We start from the raw sequence: 23,578 nt of genomic DNA, 5'->3' as shown, positions 1-23,578 counted from the left end.
CACCAGAATTTATTTACACAGCATGGTATTTTGTGTGGGAACCCTAGACCCTGTGACCTCATTGCAGAGGTGTACTTGCCATAGGGTCACTTTATCTTCATTTTTAGGCTCTCTCTCTCTCTTTTTTTAAATCCACCTAAAAGTACTTGCAGGGGCTAGAGAGATGGCTCAGTTGTTAAGAGTGCCACTGCTCTTCCAGAGGTCCTGAGTTCAATTCCCAGTAACCATGTGGTGGTTTGCAATCATCTGTAATGTAATCTGATGGTATACATGCAGCTAAAAGCACTCATATACATTAAGTAAATAACTTTTTTAAAAAAGCACTTACAAACCTGACAGTCAGTGCCACTTGCTTATGATTTTTTTGTAATCAATGCAAACTGTGAAGGTTCTCCCAGAACCTTCTTTCTTTGGAGTAAGAGAGACATGCCTCAGATGCTGTAGCACCCAGCACCTCTGATCCAGCCACCAGCAGATGGGGCCCGTGAGAGCTGCTGCATCTGAGCCCATGGGTTCAGTCTGTGTGAGGCAACAAAGCTGTGGAAGTCTTTCATAGTGGGCTCCTTGATTGGAGGAATTGAGCTATGTGGCAGAAGGGACCAGGGACTGAGTGGCACCCAGCTTGAACTGCCCTTCTGCACTGGCAGCTTCTGGGCACCGAAACACACAGGGCATTGACGAACATCAGATTTTAGTTTATTTGCTGTGTGAGTTGAATGCAGTGTTGGCAACAGCATAGTGGTCAGAAATCTAAAAAGCAGAGAGAGCTTTTTTCTTTAAGTTAATCTCTCACTTACACTTTCTCAGAATCTCTGCAGTTATCTTTCTATTTGGAAGATTTTGTAATCTTTAAACAGTTACTTGTAAAAATTACCAAAAAGGCATTGACGGACACCCCACTGCTCCAGCTTTTCCTACTAGCACATTGCTAGGGCCAGGTTCCTGGCTCCTGGGTTGCTCCTGCATGGCTGCTGTATTGGAGAGTCATTCCCTGGAAGTCCAGGTCTACCACGCAGTGGAATTAATTTTCTCTCTACCCCTCACCCCAAGTTGCTTCAGTGATGCAAAAACTATTGTCCTCAGGGAAATGAGGCTTGTTGGCGTGGTAACTAATGAAGGTCGCCTCATTCTCGGGCACATTTTTAAAGCCTAGATTTCAACATGGGTAAACTCATACTTTTCAGTAGCTTAGCAACCTGTGCTTCAGTGTTTGTTGACAACCGCCCCCCCCCCCAGCCCTCCCTTTTCTCCTCAGAAAAAAATGGGCCCCCGGAGATAGTATTTCACTGGGACTTTGGTGTAGTTCTTAGGTATGCTGATGACAGTGACCTGACTTTCTAGATCTCAAGTCAGGGCAGTTCTCTTGTTCTTTAGTGACCTCCCCTGAGAGTTCTCTGCCCGTGGTTTCCCTCCATACCGCTGGGCTAGTTGAATAGTTGGCGCTTTTCAGGGGGTGGTGCAACAGCGTTCCCTTCTTATTTACTGATCACAGCCACTGTGTGCTGTGACTCCCAAGCTCACCCTGACAATGCTTACCAGATAGGCACTTGAACTAAGACAGCCCAGAGTGAATTGTCCAATGTAAACACGGCCTTCCACAGAAACGTCACTTACCAATGAAAGGCACCACTGTTCCCCAGCCGGCCAGCACCCAAGTCTGATGTCACCCTTCCCAACTGCTAAAAACTCAGCCTTGTGAGTTCAGACCCCTGGCCTGCTCTCTCCTACCCCTCCGTACTCACCCCAAGGCCCGTTAGATCAGGATTGATGAAGGCAACGAGGAAAGCAAAAATAAGCCAACCTCAGAGAAGCAGGACCGTTGAAGGACACAGAGCTGTCCTTGGGGTGGAGTCTCCCTGTTCAGGTGCAGGTGTGGCTTTGTGAGGCTGAAGAGGGAGCCTCTGGGGAGGAGAGGTCTACCAGTGGCTGTGTTCCTGACAGTTCCAAGGCTGAGCGAGTTCAGCAGCTGTTCAGTATGCTGTTCTGGGGCAGGTGTGCTAGTCCCTGTGTTGAGTCAGGGGTCTCTCAGCTGTCTTGTTCCTGGTTTTTGCTCGTTAACCCTTCACTTTAGGTCTGGAGATGTGGTGTACATGTTAGGGAGTGCTCTACCACTCAGCAAAATCCCCCAGTCATCTTATCCTTTTTTTTTTTTTTTTTTTTTTTTGGCTTAGTATAAATTGGAGTTACTCCAAGTAGGGTGGGGGGTGAAGAGAAAACCAGGCTTGTTTTGTGACTGTGGGCAGTGAGAATGTTGCAGTTATCTGGGGGCTGTTTTTAAGTCTTTTTGACAGCCTTTTACTGCCTACTTCTGTGTCTGGCCTGATCCATTTGTCTACCTCTTAAAAATGCTTTTAACATGTTTTTTTTTTAACTTTGTTTTTATTAGCATATGTCAATTATACATAATAGGCATCTTTGTATCATATGAAAATGTATGAAAAGATGTTCATAATGTATTTTACCATCTTTTATCCCTGTCTACTCCTTTTCTCTTTAAGAGTCTTCTTAACCGAGCCCTCGCTTCCTTCAGTAAACTACGGATGAATGTCATTAGCCTGTGGTTCCCACCAGAGAATTGTATTTGGCTCAGCTTATGGCTTTGTTTGCTCTGTAACTAATAAAAGCTTGTATATTTACTGTAAATGTAGAACATGTTATTTGGTATAACCCAAATTCCTGTTCCCAGGCCATGGCCTCTCATAATTGGCTCAGGATAAATTGCCTCTTATTCCTTTGGGGAGAAAGCAAACCAGTTGGGTTAGGTAACCAGAACTTTCCCTGGCTTACCACAAACGAACAAACAAATGGGACTTTGTCTATGGCTCCTTATTAAGTGACCTCTATGCCTTTCGGCTGGTCCTTTTCTCATCACTGCTGCTCACTAGGGTGGTCCCTTGGGCTGTCCATTTGCTCCCCTCTCAGGACCGTACCTCCATTCCCTCTGCACTTACTGGCAAATGTCTGTTCTTCTCTGCCTACTTTGGGGCTCTGTACTCAGTGTCCAGGACCTCCACATGATCCCATAGCCTTTGGTCCTTACCTCACTTTACTGGAGTTCTGCCATCTGCTGCCATCCCTGTGAATGTGTGCAGCTTCTCCCCGCCCCCTGGAAGAGGCCAGGGTATTCACAGGTGTGCAGTTTCCTTCCCTGTACGCTGACCTCTACGGGTTTAAACGTATCTCTAAATTATCGTTATTTTCCTTTCTTCTTTGCTTTCCTTCCTTCCTCCACCCCCACCTCCGTGTGCGTGTGTTTGTTTGTTTGTTTAATGTTTATGTGTATGGGTATTTTGTCTATATACCATGTGTGCACCTGCCTGAAGAGGGTGTCAAAGCCCTTGATCAGGAGTTATAAATGGTTGTGAGCCATCATGTGGGTGCTACGAATTGAACCTGGGTCCTATGCAAGAACAGCAAGTGTTCTTAATCCCTGAACCATCTCTTCAGCCCCTTAAAAACAAAAAACAAAAAACAAAAAACAAAAAACAAAGATAGGGCCTTTGGTTTTGTTTGCTTGTTTGTTTCTGTTTAATCAAAAGCAAAAGAACTCCTCGTGTAGATTAGGTCTACAGAAAACTCAACAGAGCCCTCCCCTGTCTCTGCCTCTGAGTGTTGGGATTAAAGGCATCAGCGCCCACGTCTGGCCCTCTCTTGTTTCCTTTCTTTCCCTTTCCTTTGAACATGCTAACCAAGCCTGTTAGCACTGACCTACATCCCTGGCCCTAGTTGATACTCTTCTGAAAAATATTCTTTTCAAGGAAAAAGGTTTTCACATGCTGTTAAAACTTTTTGTGTTGTTTTTAGTAGTATACTTTCCAGAAACATTAAATCCTATAAGCTTTGTACAGTGGAATTTGCACTCGGGAAATTTCTGCCTCCCCCATCTCACACAAACACACACTACTATGAGATATTGGCTATTGATGCCCTTTTGTATGTGACGAGTTGTTTTTCTCTTTGTGCCTTTAAGATTTTTCTCCTTGACATTTGATGATTTGATTTTAATCTGTTAAATCTGGTTGAGTCTGTCTTCCTCGGAGTTCTTTCAGTTTCTTGGATGTGTGTATCTTTTACCAAATTTGGTAAAATTTTGTTTGTTTTTCATGAAATGCTTTTCTGCACCTTTTTTCCCCCGTAGATCTCCATATTTGTAAGTTGATGATAACTTAAACGATGCCATTTAGGTCTCCTAGGATGCAGTTTTGTTGTTTGTTTTGTTTTTGCCAGCTACTCTTTTCAGCTTCAGCTTTTCATTTGGACTCATCCCCTGGCTTCAGGCTTGCCTCTTCCTCTGTCTGCTCAGACTCCTGCAGGACCGCTCTAGTTGCTACTGTACTCTGCAATATTTCAACCCAGTTTACTTATAGACTATCCATCAGAAGTACTCTCTCGGGTCCACCCAGACATTCTCATCCTGGTTTTATTTTGTTGTCTGTGAGCTCTTTTCAGCATATTTACGGCAGTCTGCCAAGTATGACTAGTGCTTAGACTTCTTCTTGGTTATTTTCTGTCAGTTTTGTTCCCAGACCCCAGGATGATCAATATTTTCTATTTCATTGTGTACTTACAGTTTCCTGTAGAGAACAAGTAAGAATGCCCTAACTCTGGAAGTCAGACTTTCTGGAATGTAGCTGTTTTACTTATTTTGTGATTTTTTTTTTTAATGACAACTGTGTTCCCTGTGTATGACCATTGAAAACTCTTTTCTGCTGTCTCTGAGCTCAGCCAACAATCTGGGCCCAACAAAGAAAAGGAATGTTTCTATGCCATCCATTGCTTTAGAAAGAATCTACTTGGCAAGCTCTTCAGCCCTAAGAAGGTTGAGTCAATGATCAGCGTCTGTTCTGGTCACTCACTGAGCAGTCAAGTAACTCAGAACACGCCCTCAAATTGCAGAAGATGTGTTTCCTCTCTAGCTTCTCCACAGCTACCTGCGAGCTGGAGCCTGGATGTTGGCAGTTGCTGAATGCTGGAATTCAGTGACGTGTCCCCACCCCACCCACCCCTTTCTCTAGGTCAGCACTTCTGTAGGTGCTGCAAACATTATTTAGTAGACCTCAGAGTTTGAAATAGTTGATTTTAATACTTCTTGTCAACTCATTAGTTGATTACCCCAACATCCTGTAGGATATCATTCTTATATTGGTTGTTCAATTTAAAAGGTGTGCTGGCCCTGCCCCTCACTGGCTGCAGCACTGGGAGAGCAGGGGCCCTGTACCTTGCCTGGGCACCACAGTTGGACTGACCGTGGTTGACAGGGCGCAGGTGAGCCAACCCCAAGGGTGAGAACAAGAGAGAGCTGGCCCTGCCACTTGTCTGCTATAAGGTGGCATAGGTGTGGAGGTGATGCCTCCCCCACTACCTGGAGCAGTTGGAGAGCTGGCCCTGCGTCATGAGAGTGGGTGATCTGACCATGTCCTTTCCTGGCTGCAGCACTTGGGAGAGTGGGCCTTGCACCTCACCTGGGCAGCACAGTAGAGCTGGCCCTGGTAGAGGGGACACTGGTGAGCAGACCCAAGTTTGAGAGTGTAGGAGAGCTGGCCTTGGGGCTGTGGGCAGGGGCTGGGGGGGGGTAGGTGGGGAGCGGGAGAGTTAGCCCTTCCCCTTACTGGCTGTGGCACTTGGGGGGAGGGGCCCTGCACCTTGCTTGGGCATCACAGTGAAGCTGGCCCTGATGGTGAAGGCACAGGTGAGCCAGAGCCCAGGATGGGAGAACAGGAGAGCTGTCCCAGTCCCTCACAGGTTGCAGCACTTGGGAGATAGGTCCTGCACCTTGACTGGGCAACACAGTGGAGCTGGCTCTGCAGGTGTGGGTGTGGGTGAGCTGGCCCTACCCCTGCTGATGGTGGTAGTGGGTGGCCTAGCTGGAGTGTTGCTAAAGAGCTCGCCCTAGTGTTATGGATAAGGGCCAGCTCAGCTGCCATGCAGGCCCAGATGCAGGGTTCTGAGTTGGCCCACTCCAAAATCTATTATTATCTGGAAGGACTGGATATGGGATGGGGGGCGGGAGATGGAGGACGCTCTGCTAATACAAGACTGCAAGATCTCCTTGGCACTGGGCAGCAAGGGGATGGCTGGGAAGAGTCCTGTTGGTGGGGTTGCAGGAGCTGGAGGCCTTGAGCCAGACTGAGGACTTTGCAGCGTGCATTTGCAAGTGAAGATGTGTGGACAGAGGGCTTTACTGTGTGACACACTACAGCTTCCACGCTGAGATGTTTTTCTGTGTGTGTGTGTGTGTGTGTGTGTGTTTTATTTTGGGGGCAGGTTGCAGATGTGAAGGGATGGAGAGATGGGCGAGGCTGGGGGTCCATAATGTGAAACTCACAGGTAATCAATGAAAAAAATGTAAAGGTATGAGTGTGAGTGTGTGTGTGTGTGTGTGTGTGTGTGTGTGTGTGTGTGAGAGAGAGAGAGAGAGAGAGAGAGAGAGAGAGAGAGAGAGAGAGAGAGAGAGAGAGAGAGAGACAGGGAACATGCATCTATACTTGGAAAACCTATTCCTTGAGATGAAGACCGGCTCAAAGAATGTGAGCTTCCTGTTTAATCCTTTTTCTGTCACATGTTGCATATTATTTTATGTGGTCTTTGCACTTTAGCAGGCACTCCCCTGTGGTACATCAGTGAAAGGCCTGTGGTTCCCTAGAACAGTGGCTGCTTCCAGGTCACTAGTGCCAAGTTCAGGCACTTAGAAAGATGAAACAACAAAGTGAAAAAAATGTTTAAAACTCTCATGATGTCTCAAAAAAACAAACAAAAAACCAACAAAACAACAACAACAACAAAAAAACAAAAAAAAACCCAAACAAACAAAAATAACTCTCATGATGTATGTGAGGGTGGCATCTCAAGGGTTATTTAATTCTGAGTGCACAACATGCTTAAATTTAAGGAATATAAATACACTGTATGGAATCCTCAAAGAACTCATGAACATATTTTTTAAATGTAAACAATAGAGGATTTTTAGATTGGCCTATGTAGTATGCATCTCTTTGTATTATACCTGTCATGAATGAATCTCCAACCTTTTAACATTATATATATGTACAAAGATGATACATACACACATATATAATGTTAAAAGATTTGATTTCTGCATATCACTATTTTTGCATGACCCCAAATGCTGGTATTTCATGTGTATATTTTCTCTTGTTGTAGGACAGTTCGTGTTTGGTTAAAGAGGGACAGTGGACAGTACTGGCCGAGCATATACCATGCAATGCCTTGTAAGTATCTCAGTCTCCTGAGAACCAGGAGTTTTTCCCCAGTGGCCCTTCCTTCCCTGTTTACTTTTTCTGTAAGTTCTTCTCAAGCCCTAAAGACTAGGGGTCTCATTAAACTGGAAAGTACCACATTAAATCATTTTATAGTTTTCTAAGGCTCTCACTATGAAAAGTAAGAAAATAGCTTGGGAACTAGTGGTATATATATTGGTAGGTTCTGAATGAGAGGAATGGGAAAGGACACAGACACAGCTCCCTGGTTACAGTGGCCCCCTCTTAGTTCTAACTTTGCTTTAGCTATTTTGGAATCTGTGTCCTTAGACAATTCAAAGTTCTGTCAGGTGATTACATTTATGAACTAAATTTGTCCTTTTAATAAATGTTAAGCCATTTATTAAAAATTCAGGACATTTACCTTATCCGCCCCCAAGATTTATTTATTTTATGAGTGCTTTGCCTGCATGTACACCTGCATGCCAGAAGAGGGCACCAGGTCTCATTATGGATGGTTGTGAGCCACCATGTGGTTGCTGGGAATTGAACTCAGGATCTCTGGAAGAGCAGACAGTGCTTTTAACCTCTGAGCCATCTCTCCAGCTCCAGGATATTTAGCTTTCATCATTCAGTTCTCAAGGGTTTACTTAGGCTTGAAACAGTCTAATTAGAAGTAGATGTCATTTCGCCATGATCTTACCAGAGAAATATGTCCTTGTACAGATTGGTTCAATAATTGTACCAGCTATGATGTCATCAGCGTAAGCCATGAAGGCAATGGTGGACTCAACTCAAGGGCAACAGCCAGTTTTCCACTCTGAGGATCGTAGAACTAAAAGAGAAAGGGGAGGAGAGGACAGGAGTAAAGAGAAGAGGGAAGAAAGGCGAAGAATTTCCCAATTTGTTCCTCTAATACAAGTTCCTCTTCAGGTGAAGAACTGACCTGTCAAGCTAGGAAATTATTTATAGTCTAGAGATTTTTTTCTTTAAAATTAATGACATCTATGTTTGTTTTGCTATAAAATAATTGTTTAAATTTATTATGGTAAACCTTTTTTTTTTTTCATTTCATTTCGTTTCTTTTTTTCCTTAAGATAGGGTCTCACTATGTAGCCTTGTCTGGTCTGGAACTTGCTACATAGACCAGATTGGCCTTGAACTCACAGAAGTCCATCTCCTTCTGCCTCCCCCTATCCCCTGTCTACCCCTCCCCTACTGTAGGGATGGGGTACTGAGATTAAAGGCCTGGGAGCCATGCCTATTGTCCATTTAAATCTTACTGAAAGTTGGCATTGTGGAAAAATCTGCTTGGTTTGCTAGGGCTGTCATTCACCCTTTGGCTTTCTGTAGTGTGTGTCTCATCCCTTCAGAAGTATTCTGGCTTGGGGAGTACATGGCTCTACACCAAACCAAAGCTCTAGGTGGCTATGTTTATGCCTCTGGCAAACGAGTACTGCAGTAGTTTGCTCGTTCCTAAGTAAATGATTCCTTTTTTATAAAATGTTTTTTACAATGTATTTTTATTGTGTTCCCCACAACTCATTCTAGGTCCCCCTCCTCTCCTTACCCACCCAGTTTTATGTTCTCCGATTCAAGAAACCAAAACCAAAACAACCTCCCTCCAATGAAAATCAAAACAAACAAAAAAAAACCCAATAAGATCCCAAATGCCAATACAAAACAAAAAGCTGCCCCAGCACCTAAACACAAACCAAAGCAAGCTGTGGAGTTCATTGTGTTGGCCAGCTACTTGTGGACATGGGCCTGCCTTAGACTGTGGTTGGTATGGACAATGGCGACCTTCCTCTTCCTACCAGGTGTCAGTCACAAGCACCTCCCTGGCTAGTGGTGGGACTTTGTGTCTATTTGCTCTTCTCAGTGTTGAGATTTGGCTGGCTTGGATCTGTGCAGGTCTTGTTTGTGCTGCCACAGTCTCTTCATATGTGAATTTACCTGGTGTCTGCAGGACACTGTTTCTTTGCGGTCATCCATGACCTGTGCCTCTTACACTCTTTCCACCTCCTTTTCTGCATAAGTCCCTGAGAATGGAGGGGAAGGATTTGATGAGTGCTCCAAAGTGTCTCACTCTAGGATACTGTCCGGTTGTAGACCTCTTTGTTAGTTACCATCGACTACAAGAAAAGGCTTCTGTGTCATTTGGCGATATTTTATGCCATGCTCCTTTAGCAGAATAGTAGTAGTAGGTTTTCCCCTAGGCCCCCCATGACCTAGCTAGTCTCGGGTGTTTGGCCACATTTAGCAGTGCCAGATGCTAAGTTCTACCCAATCTTAGACCCAATAAAAATGTTGTTGGTTACCTGTGATGTTGGGGGTGGGGCTCATGGAACTGCTTTGTTTTATGATTAATATAAAGAGAACGATAACAGTTAATAAGAGAATAAGAGAATAAGATAAGATAATAAGGTACCAGACTGTAGATATTGTTATAGGGGAGTTTATTAAGTGAGCATGGGAAGAGAAGGAAAGGGGGGGAGGGGTAGCCCAGAGAGAGAGAGAGAGAGAGACAGAGGAAGAGGGAAAGAAGAGAGAGACAGAGAGAAGAGAGGGAGTGGAGTAGAGAGAGAACCATAAGGAGGCCTGTCCTTTTATACAACCCTGGCAGGGCCATGCTCCTGTGGCAGGTAAGCAGTGACATCACAGGATGGCAGACTGAAGCAGAACCCTGACACTGTGGCCAGTGACCTAACAAGATTCCTAGTATGGGAGGTTTTACTTGGTAGCATAGAATGTCTAGTTAGGGCGCTGTCTCCTCCATTATATGATGGCTTACTTTGAAATTTTTACCATTCATGTCTATATTTTAGGAAGTGTCTATGGTTTTTTGTAGGTTTCTGTATGGCCTTTTCTCGTCTGGTAGTGTGTTGTTCATAAGGCCTTTCCTGTGTGTGAGTCACCCCTCCCCTTATCCCTCTCTCTTGCTCTTCCAACCCACTCTCTACTTAAGTCCTTCTTTTGTGGTTTCTCCTTTAACTCTTTTAAACACGGTACTCTTGTAGAAAATATAAAAATACCTAATAATGTTTATTATTAAATTAGCCTATAATTATTTCAGCAGTATTGTCTAACCCTCTATCATAATCAGTAAAGACACAGACTCCTGTTGTGTTTTAGAATAGCCTCATTTTACCTGGGACTGGGGCGATATTAACCCTCTAACCTGTCCTTATCACTTCCCAGCCCCCAGCCCAGGCCGTCTGCTTTAAAACTTCCTATCTGGGCTCCTTCCCTCCAATCTGGCCGTGTGTGCTTCTCTCCATGCTAACCCATTGTGACCTCTTCTTCCTTCTTCCTCCTCCTGTACCTGTCTCCTCTCTCTTCCTGCCTTATGGCCCCCCAACCCCAGGCCTGTGAACCTCAAACTTAGCCTTCACCTCTCTTTCTGTTCTGCCAATCCCCAAGCTTCAGCATTGTTTATTAACCAATCAACTTTAAATAGGTAGAGCGAGGTTCACACAACAAGGACAGCTGTGCATGAGGAATGTGCTCATCTAGGCAGCAGCTACATCTTGGAGGCCAGTAATTAGCATTAGAGTACATAGCGCCAGACCAACCCCCAACATACTCCATCCCCCTCCTCCCGGAAGATCTGCTTCTGTTCCTCCCCAGTGCTTTACTAGGTACCTAACATCTGTGGTTATTTGGATTAAAACACATATCTAAAGGCTGAAAGCTAACATATAAAAGAAAACATGTAATATATATTTTTTGGGGGAGTCTGGGTTACCTCGCTCAGGAAAATTGTTTCATTTATTTGCAAATTTCATTTTTCTTGGTTTGTGTTTTGTTTTGTTTTGTTTTGTATTTTTGGCTTTTCAAGACAGGGTCTCACTGTGTAGCCTTGACTGTCCTGGACTCGCTTTGTAGACCAGGCTGGCCTCGAACTCACAGCGACCCGCCTGCCTCTGCCTCCCAAGTGCTGGGATTAAAGGTGTGTGCCACCACGCCCGGCTGAGGTCTCATTTCTTAATTGTTTATCTTAGAACCTGCAGTATGCCAATACCATTTCTGTTTGTTTATTTATTTATTAAATATTTATTTATTTATATGAGTGTTCTATTTGCATGTATGACAGAAGAGGGCACCAAACTCCATTATAGATGGTCGTGAGCCACCATGTGGTTACTGGGAATTGAACTCAGGACCTCTGAAAGTGCAGCCAGTGCTTTTAACCGCTGAGCCATCTCTCCAGCCCTATTTTTCATTTTATTTTTTTTACTATAGCCCTGTCATACATCTTGAAATTGGGCATGATAATACCCCTAGCGGTTATTTTATTCCTTGAGGTGGTTTAGCTAGTGTGTTGTGTGTGTGTGTGTGTGTGTGTGTGTGTGTGTGTGTGTGTGTGTGTGTTTCCATATGAAGTTGAAGATTGTTTTTGAAATTCTATGAAGAATTATGATGGGATTGTGTTGAATCTGTAGATTGCTTTTGGAAGGATGGCCATTTTAAAACCATTAATCCTACTAGACCGTGAGCACGGGAGATCTTTACATCTTCTAGTGTCTCACTCAACTTCTTCAGTGTCTTAAACCTTTTATTATACAGGTATTTTATTATACATTTGCTTGGCTAGAGTTGTCCACATATATGGAGTTATTGTGCAAGGTACTGTTTCCCTGGTTTCTTTCTCAGTATGTTTTTCATTTGTATTTAGGAAGGCGACCGGTTTTTATGTGTTCCTTTTCTGTCCTGAAACTTAGTGGAAAGTGTTTATCAAACCATGTATATTTTCTTCACAGTTGTCAGTAATTAGCTTTTATTGTCATAATGAAACCCACTACATTATATGCTAACTTTAAAATAAGTTGAAAACAATTTGGCTTTTCTGTTCTAGGAATCTCACAAATTCAGGGAACATAGTAACTAACTGCTTGGCAAGTGTTTTAGTGTAGTTCAACGTAAGTGGCAGACTTGTATCACGTAAGGAAACAAGCTATCCTCATGATGGTAGAGAGCTGAAGTGGATTTACTCTTCTATGCATTGTTCTGTAAACTTTACTACTGTTTTTTTTTTAAATGAGATTACTCAGTATTGTCCCTAATGAATGGTTATGTGGTATTTGTTACAAAATAAGTGAAAAAGAAAGAGCATCAATTGAATGGCTAATCTATATACTGCAAGGCATTTATGACTGTTTGTGTGTTTATACTGGTACATAATCATTAGTATTCCAAATGCAGAAGGCGGGGTTGTTTTTTTTTGTTTTGTTTTGTTTTGTTTTTGTTTTTTTACTTTGTCCTCTAGAATAGTTAAAATATAGTAATTGTTGTGTTCTGGTAAGAGTAGATATCTGTATCTTTAATAAGAAGTTGGAGTTTAACACAGGAACAGGGACAGGAGGCACCGGGTGAGAAAAGCAGTGAAGGCTGCTTTTGATGGTGCGTAACTATCAATTTAGAGTGTGATAATGCCGAGTGAGCTAGGGGAGTGACACGCAGGTGAGGGATGAACAGCAGACACATCGTTAGAAATCCCAGGCACTGACCTTGCTAGTATTGCATTCTCTTTTCTAAGCCCTTCCTTCACCTGGAGGAGAAAAGAATCCAGCCTTGTGTAATTAAGATTGTTTTTCCCGAGTCAGTCTGGCTTTCCCAGGAATTTAGCACTCTGACTAGGAAATGCTGGTCTTGGTCCTGGCAGGCCTAGAACTGGCCTCATAAAGCCAAGAGCTTCTGGGCACTTGTGTGTGGAGATGCGGCAGGAGCAGATGGCAGAAGAGGAAAGGAGGACCCTCTGAGTCCCGAGGGGGAAGGAAGCCCATGTGGCGACGCTGGAAGGCTTCCTTCCTCTTCCTCCTTATCCACCCAGAGTCCTGACGTGGCCTCCTTGCCTAGCAGGTGCACCCACATGTACTTACATTTCCCTAGCTATAGCTGTGGATGGCTAGTCTTGGGGCACAGAGAATACTTCATTCCTGCCTGTCGCACCCTCCTGGCTCTCTGTGACCTTTAAAGAGAAGGGCTGACCCATGGGCCTATTGGTGTTGTGGTCATGTTGCAGTGAACATGGTCTGGGAGGGGTGAAGCCATGTAAAGAAGGAGAGCAGAAAAGAACCATTTATTTTCCTTTCTTTACTTTCTTTGGACAGTCTGCCTAACAAATGTTAACGTTTCTTCTGGGTACATGCAATGCCCAGAGGAAGTGGCGGTAAAATATGACAGTTGGCTCCTGCACTGGTGATGCTCACACTGCGTGAGGAAGTCGGGTACCAGACAAGTACTGCCCACCATTCCTTGAGGACAACAGGAGAGATAGTACATTAAGGACCTGGTCACTGGCATTCCCTGAAGAGCATTTGCTTAAACTGTGCTCAGCAGAATTTTCACATGTGTCTGTGCAGGGAGTCAGACCCAGGGCCGTGTGCCTGCCTGCTAAACACGCTCTATTACTCAGCTGTACTCCTAGCCTCTCTGTAGATGACTTAGGGTGATTGTCGCCTTGTTTTGAAGGTTCCTGTAAACAAGCTGGTACCTGGGCAAAGGAGAGTTGAAGCAGATATTCTTTATCCCTGGTGTCTCCCGGCTTTTGATGCTGATGGCTGCTGCAGTATCAGTTTACAGCCTCCTCAGCTAGGGCCCTTCCTACCCAAGTTTGCCACCTGTAGAGGGACAGTCCCCAGGGCCTAGGGCTGAGATGTCATTGCAGCCATGCATGTGTGCTTTTAATGGGTGCTATTTCAACCATCCCATTCTCACTATACTACAGACAAAACAGCACATGAAAATCACCAGTGTCCATGTTGGGATATTTTAGATTTACTTTACCAACTAGCTTTGACACTCCTGGGCTTAAGGCAAAAGAGAGGCAGGAAGGAATCTGGATTGTCAGCCATGGTGGAAGGTGGTGGGGGTGGGAGAAGTTGGGGTTTCACAGTTGGGCCCTTGGTCCCAACTTCTTTGGGAATTGGGAATAGGTAAACTATCTTGGCTGTTAGAGATACAGTGACTAGAAGTCCTGAGAGGTGAAAGCCTGTGGCAAGGCAGCTGGAGGCCTGGAGGCCACTGAGTTTCTTTTCAGGCCAAGTGGGCACAATTTACCTTAGCTCCTAGGTATTTATGAATTTCTCTCCAGGACTAAACAGAAGATTTTTGGTTCGGTTTTGTTTTTAAGATAATCACAAATACAAAGATAGGCACATCATACAAGCCACTGAAATGTTTGTTTGTTTGTTTTCAGGGTGGGTTTCTCTGTGTGGCCTTGGTTGTCCTGAACTTGCTTTGTAGAACAGGCCTTGAATTCAGAGATCCTCCTGCCTCTGCTCCCTGAGTGCTGGGGTTACCCTTGTTGAGGAAGGGTGGCTAGTCATGGTTTGGCACAGGTGGTGACCTCCAAGTTAACTCCTAGAATGCAGGCCCACCCCCTGCTGCACCCCAGCATTTACAGAGAGACAGAGAGAACCTTACATCTACATGACAGACTTCACCTTTTGGTATGCGCTACTACTCCTGGCTCTCACCTCCCCCCCTCCCCCCCACCCCCTCCTTTGAATAAGACTCTAATTTTAAACTTTAATTTCATCGATAAAATTGGGGAGGAGCTGGGAGGAGCTGGGAGAGCAGAAACCATAATCAGAATATATTGTATAAAAACATATTTTCAGTGAAAAAAATGAGAAAAGTCTTAAATTAAACATTTTTTTGTGTTAAAACTATTTTGAAGAAATCATTCGAATTTTATGTTATCCACTATATAACAAGATAAAATTTATTTAAGTATATATTTAGATTCTATTTGGAAGGAAATTATTACTAAAATTTATGCATATAATATTCATTTTTATAGCTTAATGAAATCTACTAAATGTTTTATGTAAACAATTAGCATTCTAAGATTTTAAAAACATTTAATATACCCAAAGATATTATGTAATAGGTTTTAAGATGTTTAGGGTCCCCACATTTATAAAGTAATATGTATTTATCAGGCCTTAATATAAGATCAAATATTTAAACTTGAATGTTCACATGTACCTTAATTGGACATGCCAAAAAGCTAATAATAATAATTTTAGCACACAACAGACATGAGTTTTAGGGACGGGGAACTTAAGTGGCCATACTTTGTTTAAAAAAAGTTTCTGACACAAATAACATTAAAACAACAAAAAACACACAAGAATAATATTGTAGACATATATGACACTATTATAGGAAATTAGCTGCACTCAGTTTAGAAAAAAAAAGGTAGAAAGTTTACTTCTATTTCTTTTAAGATGAGAGAAAGGCTTAGTAACACAAAGGTTCAAAAGGTGAAGTTTGTCGTATAGATTTAAGGTCCTCTCTGTGTCTCTGTAAATGCTGGGGTGCAGCAGGGGGTGGGCCTGCATTCTAGGAGTTAACTTGGAGGTCACCACCTGTGCCAAACCATGCCTGGCCACGCTTCCTCAACAAGCCAACTAAAAGAGTCAAAGGTAGAAAGCAGAAAGGGAGATTTATGTGGTCCCATTGAGAAGTGGGGGACAAAGAAGCCCAGCAACGCCCTGGACACCATCTCTAGGGTCCTGAAGTAAGATCAAAGTTTAACTAGAGGGCCAAGGTGTGCACACATCCGCAGTCCTGGCAAGAAAGACACGGCCACTCCCACTGTCCTCTGATCATTACTTTTCTGCTTTCATCCTGCAAGGTGGTTTGACAAGTTGTTAGAGCTCTGTGCCCTCTTTCTCTCTGTATTCAAAATGGCTGTCAACGGCAGGCTTCCAGCGTAGTGAGAGGCCCTTGTCAGGCAATAGTGCAGAAGGTGGTAGAGGATGGCAATTGGACATTTTAATTGGATGTGCCAAACGGCCTCTGCAGGTGTGCTACACCTGCACGCACGTGTAACACACTGGTTCTCTCTAGTGAGATGAAATAAAATGGTGAGTTTGGCAGTTCTGTTTTTTTTTTTATAAGGGAGTGGGAAAACCTAATATTACCACTCTGCTAAAGGAGCATAGCAGTAATGGCATAGTGTTATGGCCGTCCACAGTGCACCTCTCGCCCTCCAGGAGAGCAGCTGCTGCTTGCAGCAGATGGCAGTTAACTCCGAGACCCCACAGCTGGACCCCATGCCGAGAGTGAGAGACTTTAAAAGAATATTTTCATTCCTATACCACCACACAGTGAAACAATTCCTCTATTCGGTTTCTGGAGCCATTATAACAAAATACTGCAAAGTAAGTCGCTTCAATAGCAGGACTGTCTGTATCACCTCACAGTTCTGCAGGCTGAGATCTCAGAAGGCTTGGCACAGCTTTGGCTCCCTCTCAGGGCTGTGAGGGAGTCTGAGCTTTGCCATTCTGGCTTCTGGTGCATCCTGGCCTCACCGTTAGCTCTGACCACACCCTCACATGCTGCTCTTGCTCTGTGCACGTCTGTGTCTGGATTCTGCTTTTTCTAAGATGCTAGTGATGCTCAGTTAGGGCCCCCCACTTCAGCATGGTGCATCTTTGCTATTAAACCTACAACTTCACTTAGAAATAAAACCACTGAATGCTTACCAGCATAGGCCTATATATTTTAATTTAAACTGAACGGTCTTAACTTTATACAAAGGAAAGAACCCACAATTATTTTCAGCTAAGAACCTCCATATCCCTCTTAAACACTCAGAGTAAAAGCCCTCTGATAGTTCATTTGCCCCATATAAGTTCTGTTTTGTTTCATTTTTGTTTTTTTTTTAAGACAGTGTTTCTCTGTGTAGCCTTGGCTGGCCTCACTTTGTAGACCAGGCTGGCCTCGAACTCACAGCGATCCACCTGCCTCTGCCTCCTGAGTGCCATATAAGTTCTGAATCAATGCACTTTCTGCAATAGTATATGTATTTGAATGTTTATCAGCAGTGGGCAAAATCTAGTTTCTTTTGCACTCAGAAAGCGTTTCTTCCTCCTCTTTAAGTTGTGGTTTGAGTGGAATTGAGAGAGTGGTGATCAAAGGTTTGCACAGCACAGAGTAGAGTCCTTCCTGTAGATATGCAAACTTAGATCCAGTATGTCCAGCGCAAGCCAGGACTGCAGCCTTTCGGACTTGCCACATTTGAGAACGTCTTCCTTGTATATTCATCCAAAGGGCAACTTAAAAACTAGGGGTTTGATTACTGAAGTGCTGTTTTTACCTTGTTGGTGGGTATGCTTTAAGTGAACGGTTTTGGGAGCCAGTGGGGTGAGCTTAGCCACACACTTAGCTCATTAGACGCCCTGAATCGATGAGAATCATTGTTTTGTTAATTTCATCAACATGTTCATTTCTTTCAGCTCCATGTTCATGCATGTCTTTTAACCCGGAAACAAGAAGACTGTCCATAGGTCTAGACAATGGTACAATCTCAGTAAGTACAAATAAGTAAGATTTCCAGTTGAAATACTTGCCGTCCTGTGGAATGCTATGACTATGATGACAAGTTAACTTACAGTTTTTTTGAGTAAAAGTCAAGTTCTAGCTAAGTAAAGAGTTCATGGAGCATGTAAGTTACAGTGAGGGAAAGGGTCTGTGTAGGGAGAAGCTGTCTTCACTTGCGTGCTGAGGCTCCGTGTGCTCTGCCGTGTTGGTGGTTGCTCACTGTGGCCGTTAGCAGACAAACACTGTAGCCTTGTGCATCTGCGTTAGTGAGAGGGAGCTGAGAGCCCAAGCGAGCTGTACTGTGATACTGAAATTGGGTCAGATGGTCATCTGAGTGTTAGCAGCAGACACATACGGGACATGCTTTCTCCTCCGTCTGCATATCTTATCTTGTATTTGGAAACTTTTTTTCTCTTGGCTCTTTCTTGTTGCCTCAACTCTCTCTAACATGAACAGAATGCTGTAAATTTGAATGGGCTTGTTAAGAAAATACAGGTCAAAACTGTAGATGTAAGCCAGGCGTGGTGGCACCCGCCTTTAATCCCAGCACTTGGGAGGCAGAGGCAGGTGGATCGCTGTGAGTTTGAGGCCAGCCTGGTCTACAAAGTGAGTCCAGGATGGCCAAGGCTACACAGAGAAACCCTGTCTTGAAAAAACCAAAACAAAACAAAACAAACAAAAAAAAAACCCTGTAGATGTAGATCCAGATAAACTTACATTAGACCCATTGGTTGTAGGTCTTGGGAGAACTAAAGTGCTGAGGGGTCAGAAGTTCAGGTCTTATCTGTCTTCTTTATCTTCGTACTGACTTTATCAAGTATATTAGCTATTAACAAGTGTGATCTGGCAAGTTCTCTATTGAGTAAATTATCCAAGCTGGGTGTGGTGGCTTACACTTTTAATCCCAGAACACGGGAGGCAGATCTCTGCATTTGAGGCCAGCTTGGCCTATAGAGCATGTTCCAGGACAGCCAGGGCTACACAGAGAAACCCAGTCTGTTAAAAAAAAAAATCCATGTTGAATTTAGTCCTGGGCAGAAGAACTTGGCACTTGTGAACTAAAAGGCCATACGCTGAAATACTGTGAACCTTGTAACCCCAGGTACTGGGCAGGGAGTGATGCTTCAACCAAAGCCTGGAAGAAGAGTGTGACCAAGCCCGGCAGGGCAGCATAGCCAGACCTGGAAGAGAGGGAGGAGGAGGGGGAGGAGAAAGTAGAAGAGATGGGGAAGAAGGTGAGTGCACAGAGATGCTGATAGAGCTGGGGTGTGGCTAGGAAGAGAAGGGGGAGACTGGCCCTTTATACCATCATGCTATCGATGAAACATAGAATCAAGAACCTGCCTTTCCAGGTTGTGAAAGGTGTATTTGTCAGTATCAAACTATAGGATCATATTTTATTTAATAGCTTGACTTAAAATTTATACATAATAGAGTATAAGCATCTGCCTGCAGTCTTCCCTCAACCCTTAGGAATGTTAGAAGTGTGTTTGAATACTTCCTAATCTCAAAGTAGTTGTTCAGTGGCCTAGGAGGAAATATTAGTAGTATTACTAAACAAATAAGCTTATCAACAATATTTATGGGACTTCCCTAGTGCCCATTACTTGATTATATACTGATCTTTGTTCATTTTAAAGAGAGCCATTTTTTAAAGGAGAGTGTGTAGAATAACTTGTTACTTATTTTAAAATGTTATTTTAAACATTTAAGCAAAATGAGTATTTTGCTTGCATGTATGTATGTACATCCCATATGTGCCTGATGCCTGCAGATGCCAGAAGAGAGCATCAGATTCCTTATAGGAGGCTGTGAGCTGCCGTGTGCATGCTGGGAACTGGTCCTCAGCCATCTACAAGAGGAACAAGTGATGTTGACCCCTGAACCATCTCTCCAGTGTCAGCTATTTTTTTTTAAACATAAAAGAAACAGATTGTTTAGTGAACTGGAAGGGTTTATTGTAAAGGGAAAGAAAATATGAGCTGAGATGCACACATTGCCCACTCGTTCATAGAATTGTGTAGAAAGCATTCGCTGACCATGAAAAGTCTTGGATCTGTGTTACATATGGGTGGTTCTTTGCACTTTGAAATCAGTGTAGATGGTTAATTGACATGGACATGTTTGGCTCTAGAGGCAAGTTATAGATAGATGTAGCTATTTGCTCTATAGAAGAGGGGAGACACTGAGTCTTTAGTCCTCTTAGTGAAGGGCACTGCCAGGGAACGGGAGCTTCAGTCAGGGACAGGGGCTCCTGTGCCTCTCTGGTTCTCCACTAGAGACTCCCTGCCTCTAAAGCAGTGCTTCTCAACCTGTGGGGTGCGACCCTCTTGCGAGTCACCTAACCCTTTCACAAGGGTCACCAAAGACCACCAGAAAACAGATATTTACATATAATTCATAATAGTAGCAACATCACAGTTCTGAAGTAGCAGTGAGGATAATTTTATGGTTGGGGGTCACCACAACATGAGGAACTGTATTAAAGGGTCTCAGCATTGAGAAAGCTGAGAGCTACTGATGTAAAGGACTGAGGGTGCTGGCATGTGTGAGAACTTGCTTAAAAATGCTTCCTTTATCTCATTGAGGACATTAATTCCTCATACTCCTGCTTCACATCTGAAGCCTTGTAAAATTCTAACATATGAGGGAAAGATGTATTGAGAGAGCAACAATTTGTAAGGTTCCGGCTTGTCATCACTATAATAGATTTCTTGCTAAAAGTGCTTAGAATCTTAGTTCAAAGCGACCCTGTCTCGAAAAACCAAAAACTCTCTCTCTCTCTCTCTCTCTCTCTCTCTGTCTCTCTCTGTCTCTCTCTGTCTCTCTCTGTCTCTCTCTCTCTGTCTCTCTCTCTCACCAGAAGAGGGCACCAGACCTCAGTATAGATGGTTGTGAGCCACCATGTGGTTGCTGGGAATTGAACTCAGGACCTCTGGAAGAGCAGACAATGTTCTTAACCTCTGAGCCATCTCTCAGCCCCAATAGTTTACTCTCTCGTCACAGAAATCCTGTTTCTGAGACTATGGGTCCTCTGTTCCTTGAACATCACAGTGCATTTTAAGAAGGAATAGTGATTAAATTCTAAAACAAAAGAAGGATAAAGCCAGAAAAAAGTAAATCCTTATTTTACTGAACCATCTCATTGTCACTGCACAGTGGGTCAGAGATGGAGGACAAATACCCTTTGACCACTGGACCAAGAAAGGACTGGAGACAGCGGTAGAGATGCTTGGGAGATTTTAGCAGTGGGAAGGATTGGGGCAGTTCTGAGGCAGAAGGGAGAGACAGAACCATCGCTTGGTGTGGAGGTAGGAGAGGAAAGCATTTTATTCTTTATCCTGAAGGAGCAGAAGTGCTGAGCAACGGAGAGAAGCTGCAGGGTGAGGCTTTGTTTCCATCAGCCCTCTCTTTCTTTTCAAATGTTCCAGAACCCCTTTCGCCATCTTGGACTGCAAAGCTCTAATCATCTTTTAAGATGTTGTTCAGATTATTATAGTTTACATTTATTTTATATATTATTTCATGTAGCTTGTTTCTGGACCCCAACAGTTAATGTTCATCACCTATAGTGCTCAGTAGGTTTGCTGTGTTGTCACCAACCTAATATTTGTTTTGTTAAATGGTTAGGAAAAAAAAACCAAACCAACTAACAACCTATCAGTCCTATTAAGGAATTGAGTATTAAGACCTTGCAAGACCAGTCTTTTTTTAAAATGCTTTTATTCTTTGACAGTATCATATAATATATTTTGATCTTATTTACACCCAACCCCAACTGGTCCCATATCTTCCTCTCCTCCCTATCCACCCATTTACACACACACACACACACACACACACACACACACACACACACTTCCGCTCCAGCTGTCAAGTCCAGTTCGTGTGGGCCGATTGTTCCTGGGCTTGGGGCCTGCCTTGGAATGTGGTCAAGATACCAGGTGCCACACCATTAAAGAAAATAGGCCTTTCTTTCTCAGCAGCTATCAAGTGTAAGTAGGTCCTCAGCTAGGGAGAGGGACACTGTGGCACTGTCCCTCCGTACACACTTATTCTCTCATCTCTGCTTCTCTAGAGAATCTTGACTAATATACCTTCAAACATGGTAGAAAGCACTAGAGTGGGGAGAGGGCTCTCACTCCTTGACATAGGCTAACTGTCCAACTCAGTCCAAGGCTGGTACAATGTTCACTAGTCCTCTCTGCTTAATGGCTGACTTCTTTTCAGACTTTTTTTTAAAAAAAGATTTTATTTTACTTATTATGTATACAGTGCTCTGCCTACATGTAGACCTGCATGCCAGAAGAGGACATTAAATCACATTATAGATGGTTGTGAGCTACCATGTGGTTGCTGGGAATTGAACTCAGGACCTCTGGAAGAGTAGTAGGTACTCTTAACCTCTGAGCCATCTCTCCAGCCCCCGAACTTTTTTTTTGTACTTGATTACTTCCTTGTTTGTCTTCTATTGAAAGTTGTGTACCTAAATACTTGCTTTCCTATCTTTAGCTACCTAAAAACCCAACTCCCATCAGATCTCCATACCATGACCTCAGTTCATCAGTTCCCGCTATTCTGTGACCTCCCTGCTTGTCAACATCAGAATTACCACTACTGCACTGATATAAAAGTGTGTGTGTGTGTGTGTGTGTGTGTGTGTGTGTATGTATCTATGTGTGAATGTATGTATGTGTGTATATATGTATGTGTGAATGTATGTGTGTATATATGTATGTATGTTTATGTATATTGATATTAGCTTTCAAGCTTAAATATGTTTCAATTCAATTAACCACAGAGGTTATGTCACTAGTGAGTAGGAAGATCAAGAAATCTTCCAAGGAAAGGGAAGTAAAGGATAGTATTATAAAAAGATTAAAAAGAGAAACTGGAATAAGAGGGTTAAGTTGGGAGGGGACGGGAGGGCAGGTTAAAGCAGGGACTGTGGAGAAGGACAGACAGCACTAAAGGTCTTTGATCAGAGGCTTCTTGTAGCAGTCAGGGTTCTATAGAGGAACAGAGCTGCTAGAATGAATAGGAATGCATGTATGTGCATGTATGTATATATACATACACACACACGCAAACACACACATACATATGTCTATATGTCTGTGGATTTCTTAGAGTGGTTTACAAGTTATGGTATGACTACTTCAGTAATGCAGTCTCCCAGTGGAAGGGCCAAGAGCCCAGTAGCTGTGCAGTCCGTGAGCCTGGGCGTCTTAGTTGGTCTTCAGTTCACACTAGAATCCTGAAGAAGTGAGCTTTAATGGCAGTGAGGGAGTAAACTTGCCAGCAAGAGCAAGGGCCAGCAGGCAGAGAGCCAGCATTCCTTCTTCCAGGACAGTGGTCCTTAGCCTTCCTAAAGCTGCGCTCTTCTAAAGCAGTCCCGCATGCTGTGGTGACCCCTGCCATAAGATTACTCTCCTTGCTACTTCATAATTTTGCTACTGTTATGAGTTATAATGTGTTTTAAGATGGTCTCTTTGGGGTCTCGACCCATTACTATTTCATGTTCTTTATCTAGGCTGCCACCAGAAGGTGTGACCCAGATTTAGGTTGTGTCTTCCCACTTCAAATGATTCAGTCAAGACAAATCCCTCACAGGTATACACAGCCACTTGGATTTTAGTTAATTTCAAATGTAGTCAAGGTGACAACCAAATATAGCCATCACTGGTGGTAGATAATTCATAATTGAGGGGAGGGAATATCAACACAGAAGTACTTTCTATTCAAGGAATTTCCACCAACCCTACTCAGTAATGGTTTAGGATGGTCATAGAGATGTATGCATGTTTATCTTTATAAAAAGATTTTTTTCTTTACCAAATTGTTAAAAGTTAACATTTGTACTACTATTTTGTCAGAATGAGTTCATGTCTTTAAAGAATTTTTGAACACGTCCTGTTTTTAAAAGTACATGTTTAAAAATTACATTTATGTATATACTTGCTTTGTGGGGATATGTGTTCCCTAGCCTGCGTGTGGAGATCAGAGGACACCTTGTGAAAATT

The 23,578-nt window shown here is 43.3% G+C and overlaps 1 protein-coding gene across 1 annotated transcript in view; it reads left to right on the top strand.

Annotated features, from left to right (window-relative positions):
* WDFY2 (WD repeat and FYVE domain containing 2) overlaps positions 1-23,578 on the top strand; it is a 131,648-nt gene that overhangs the window by 47,752 nt on the left and 60,318 nt on the right. Inside the window, exons 2-3 of the mRNA XM_084767571.1 lie at positions 7,162-7,229; positions 17,471-17,544. Of these exons, the coding sequence (XP_084623697.1) occupies positions 7,162-7,229; positions 17,471-17,544 (142 nt within the window). The remainder of the gene's footprint in view (positions 1-7,161; positions 7,230-17,470; positions 17,545-23,578) is intronic.

Source organism: Acomys minous (assembly GCF_964271855.1).
Source record: "Acomys minous genome assembly, chromosome: 18".
Taxonomy (NCBI): Eukaryota; Metazoa; Chordata; class Mammalia; order Rodentia; family Muridae; genus Acomys; species Acomys minous.
Note: the sequence above shows the minus strand (reverse complement) of the source record. Positions and strands in the feature narration are given on the sequence as shown.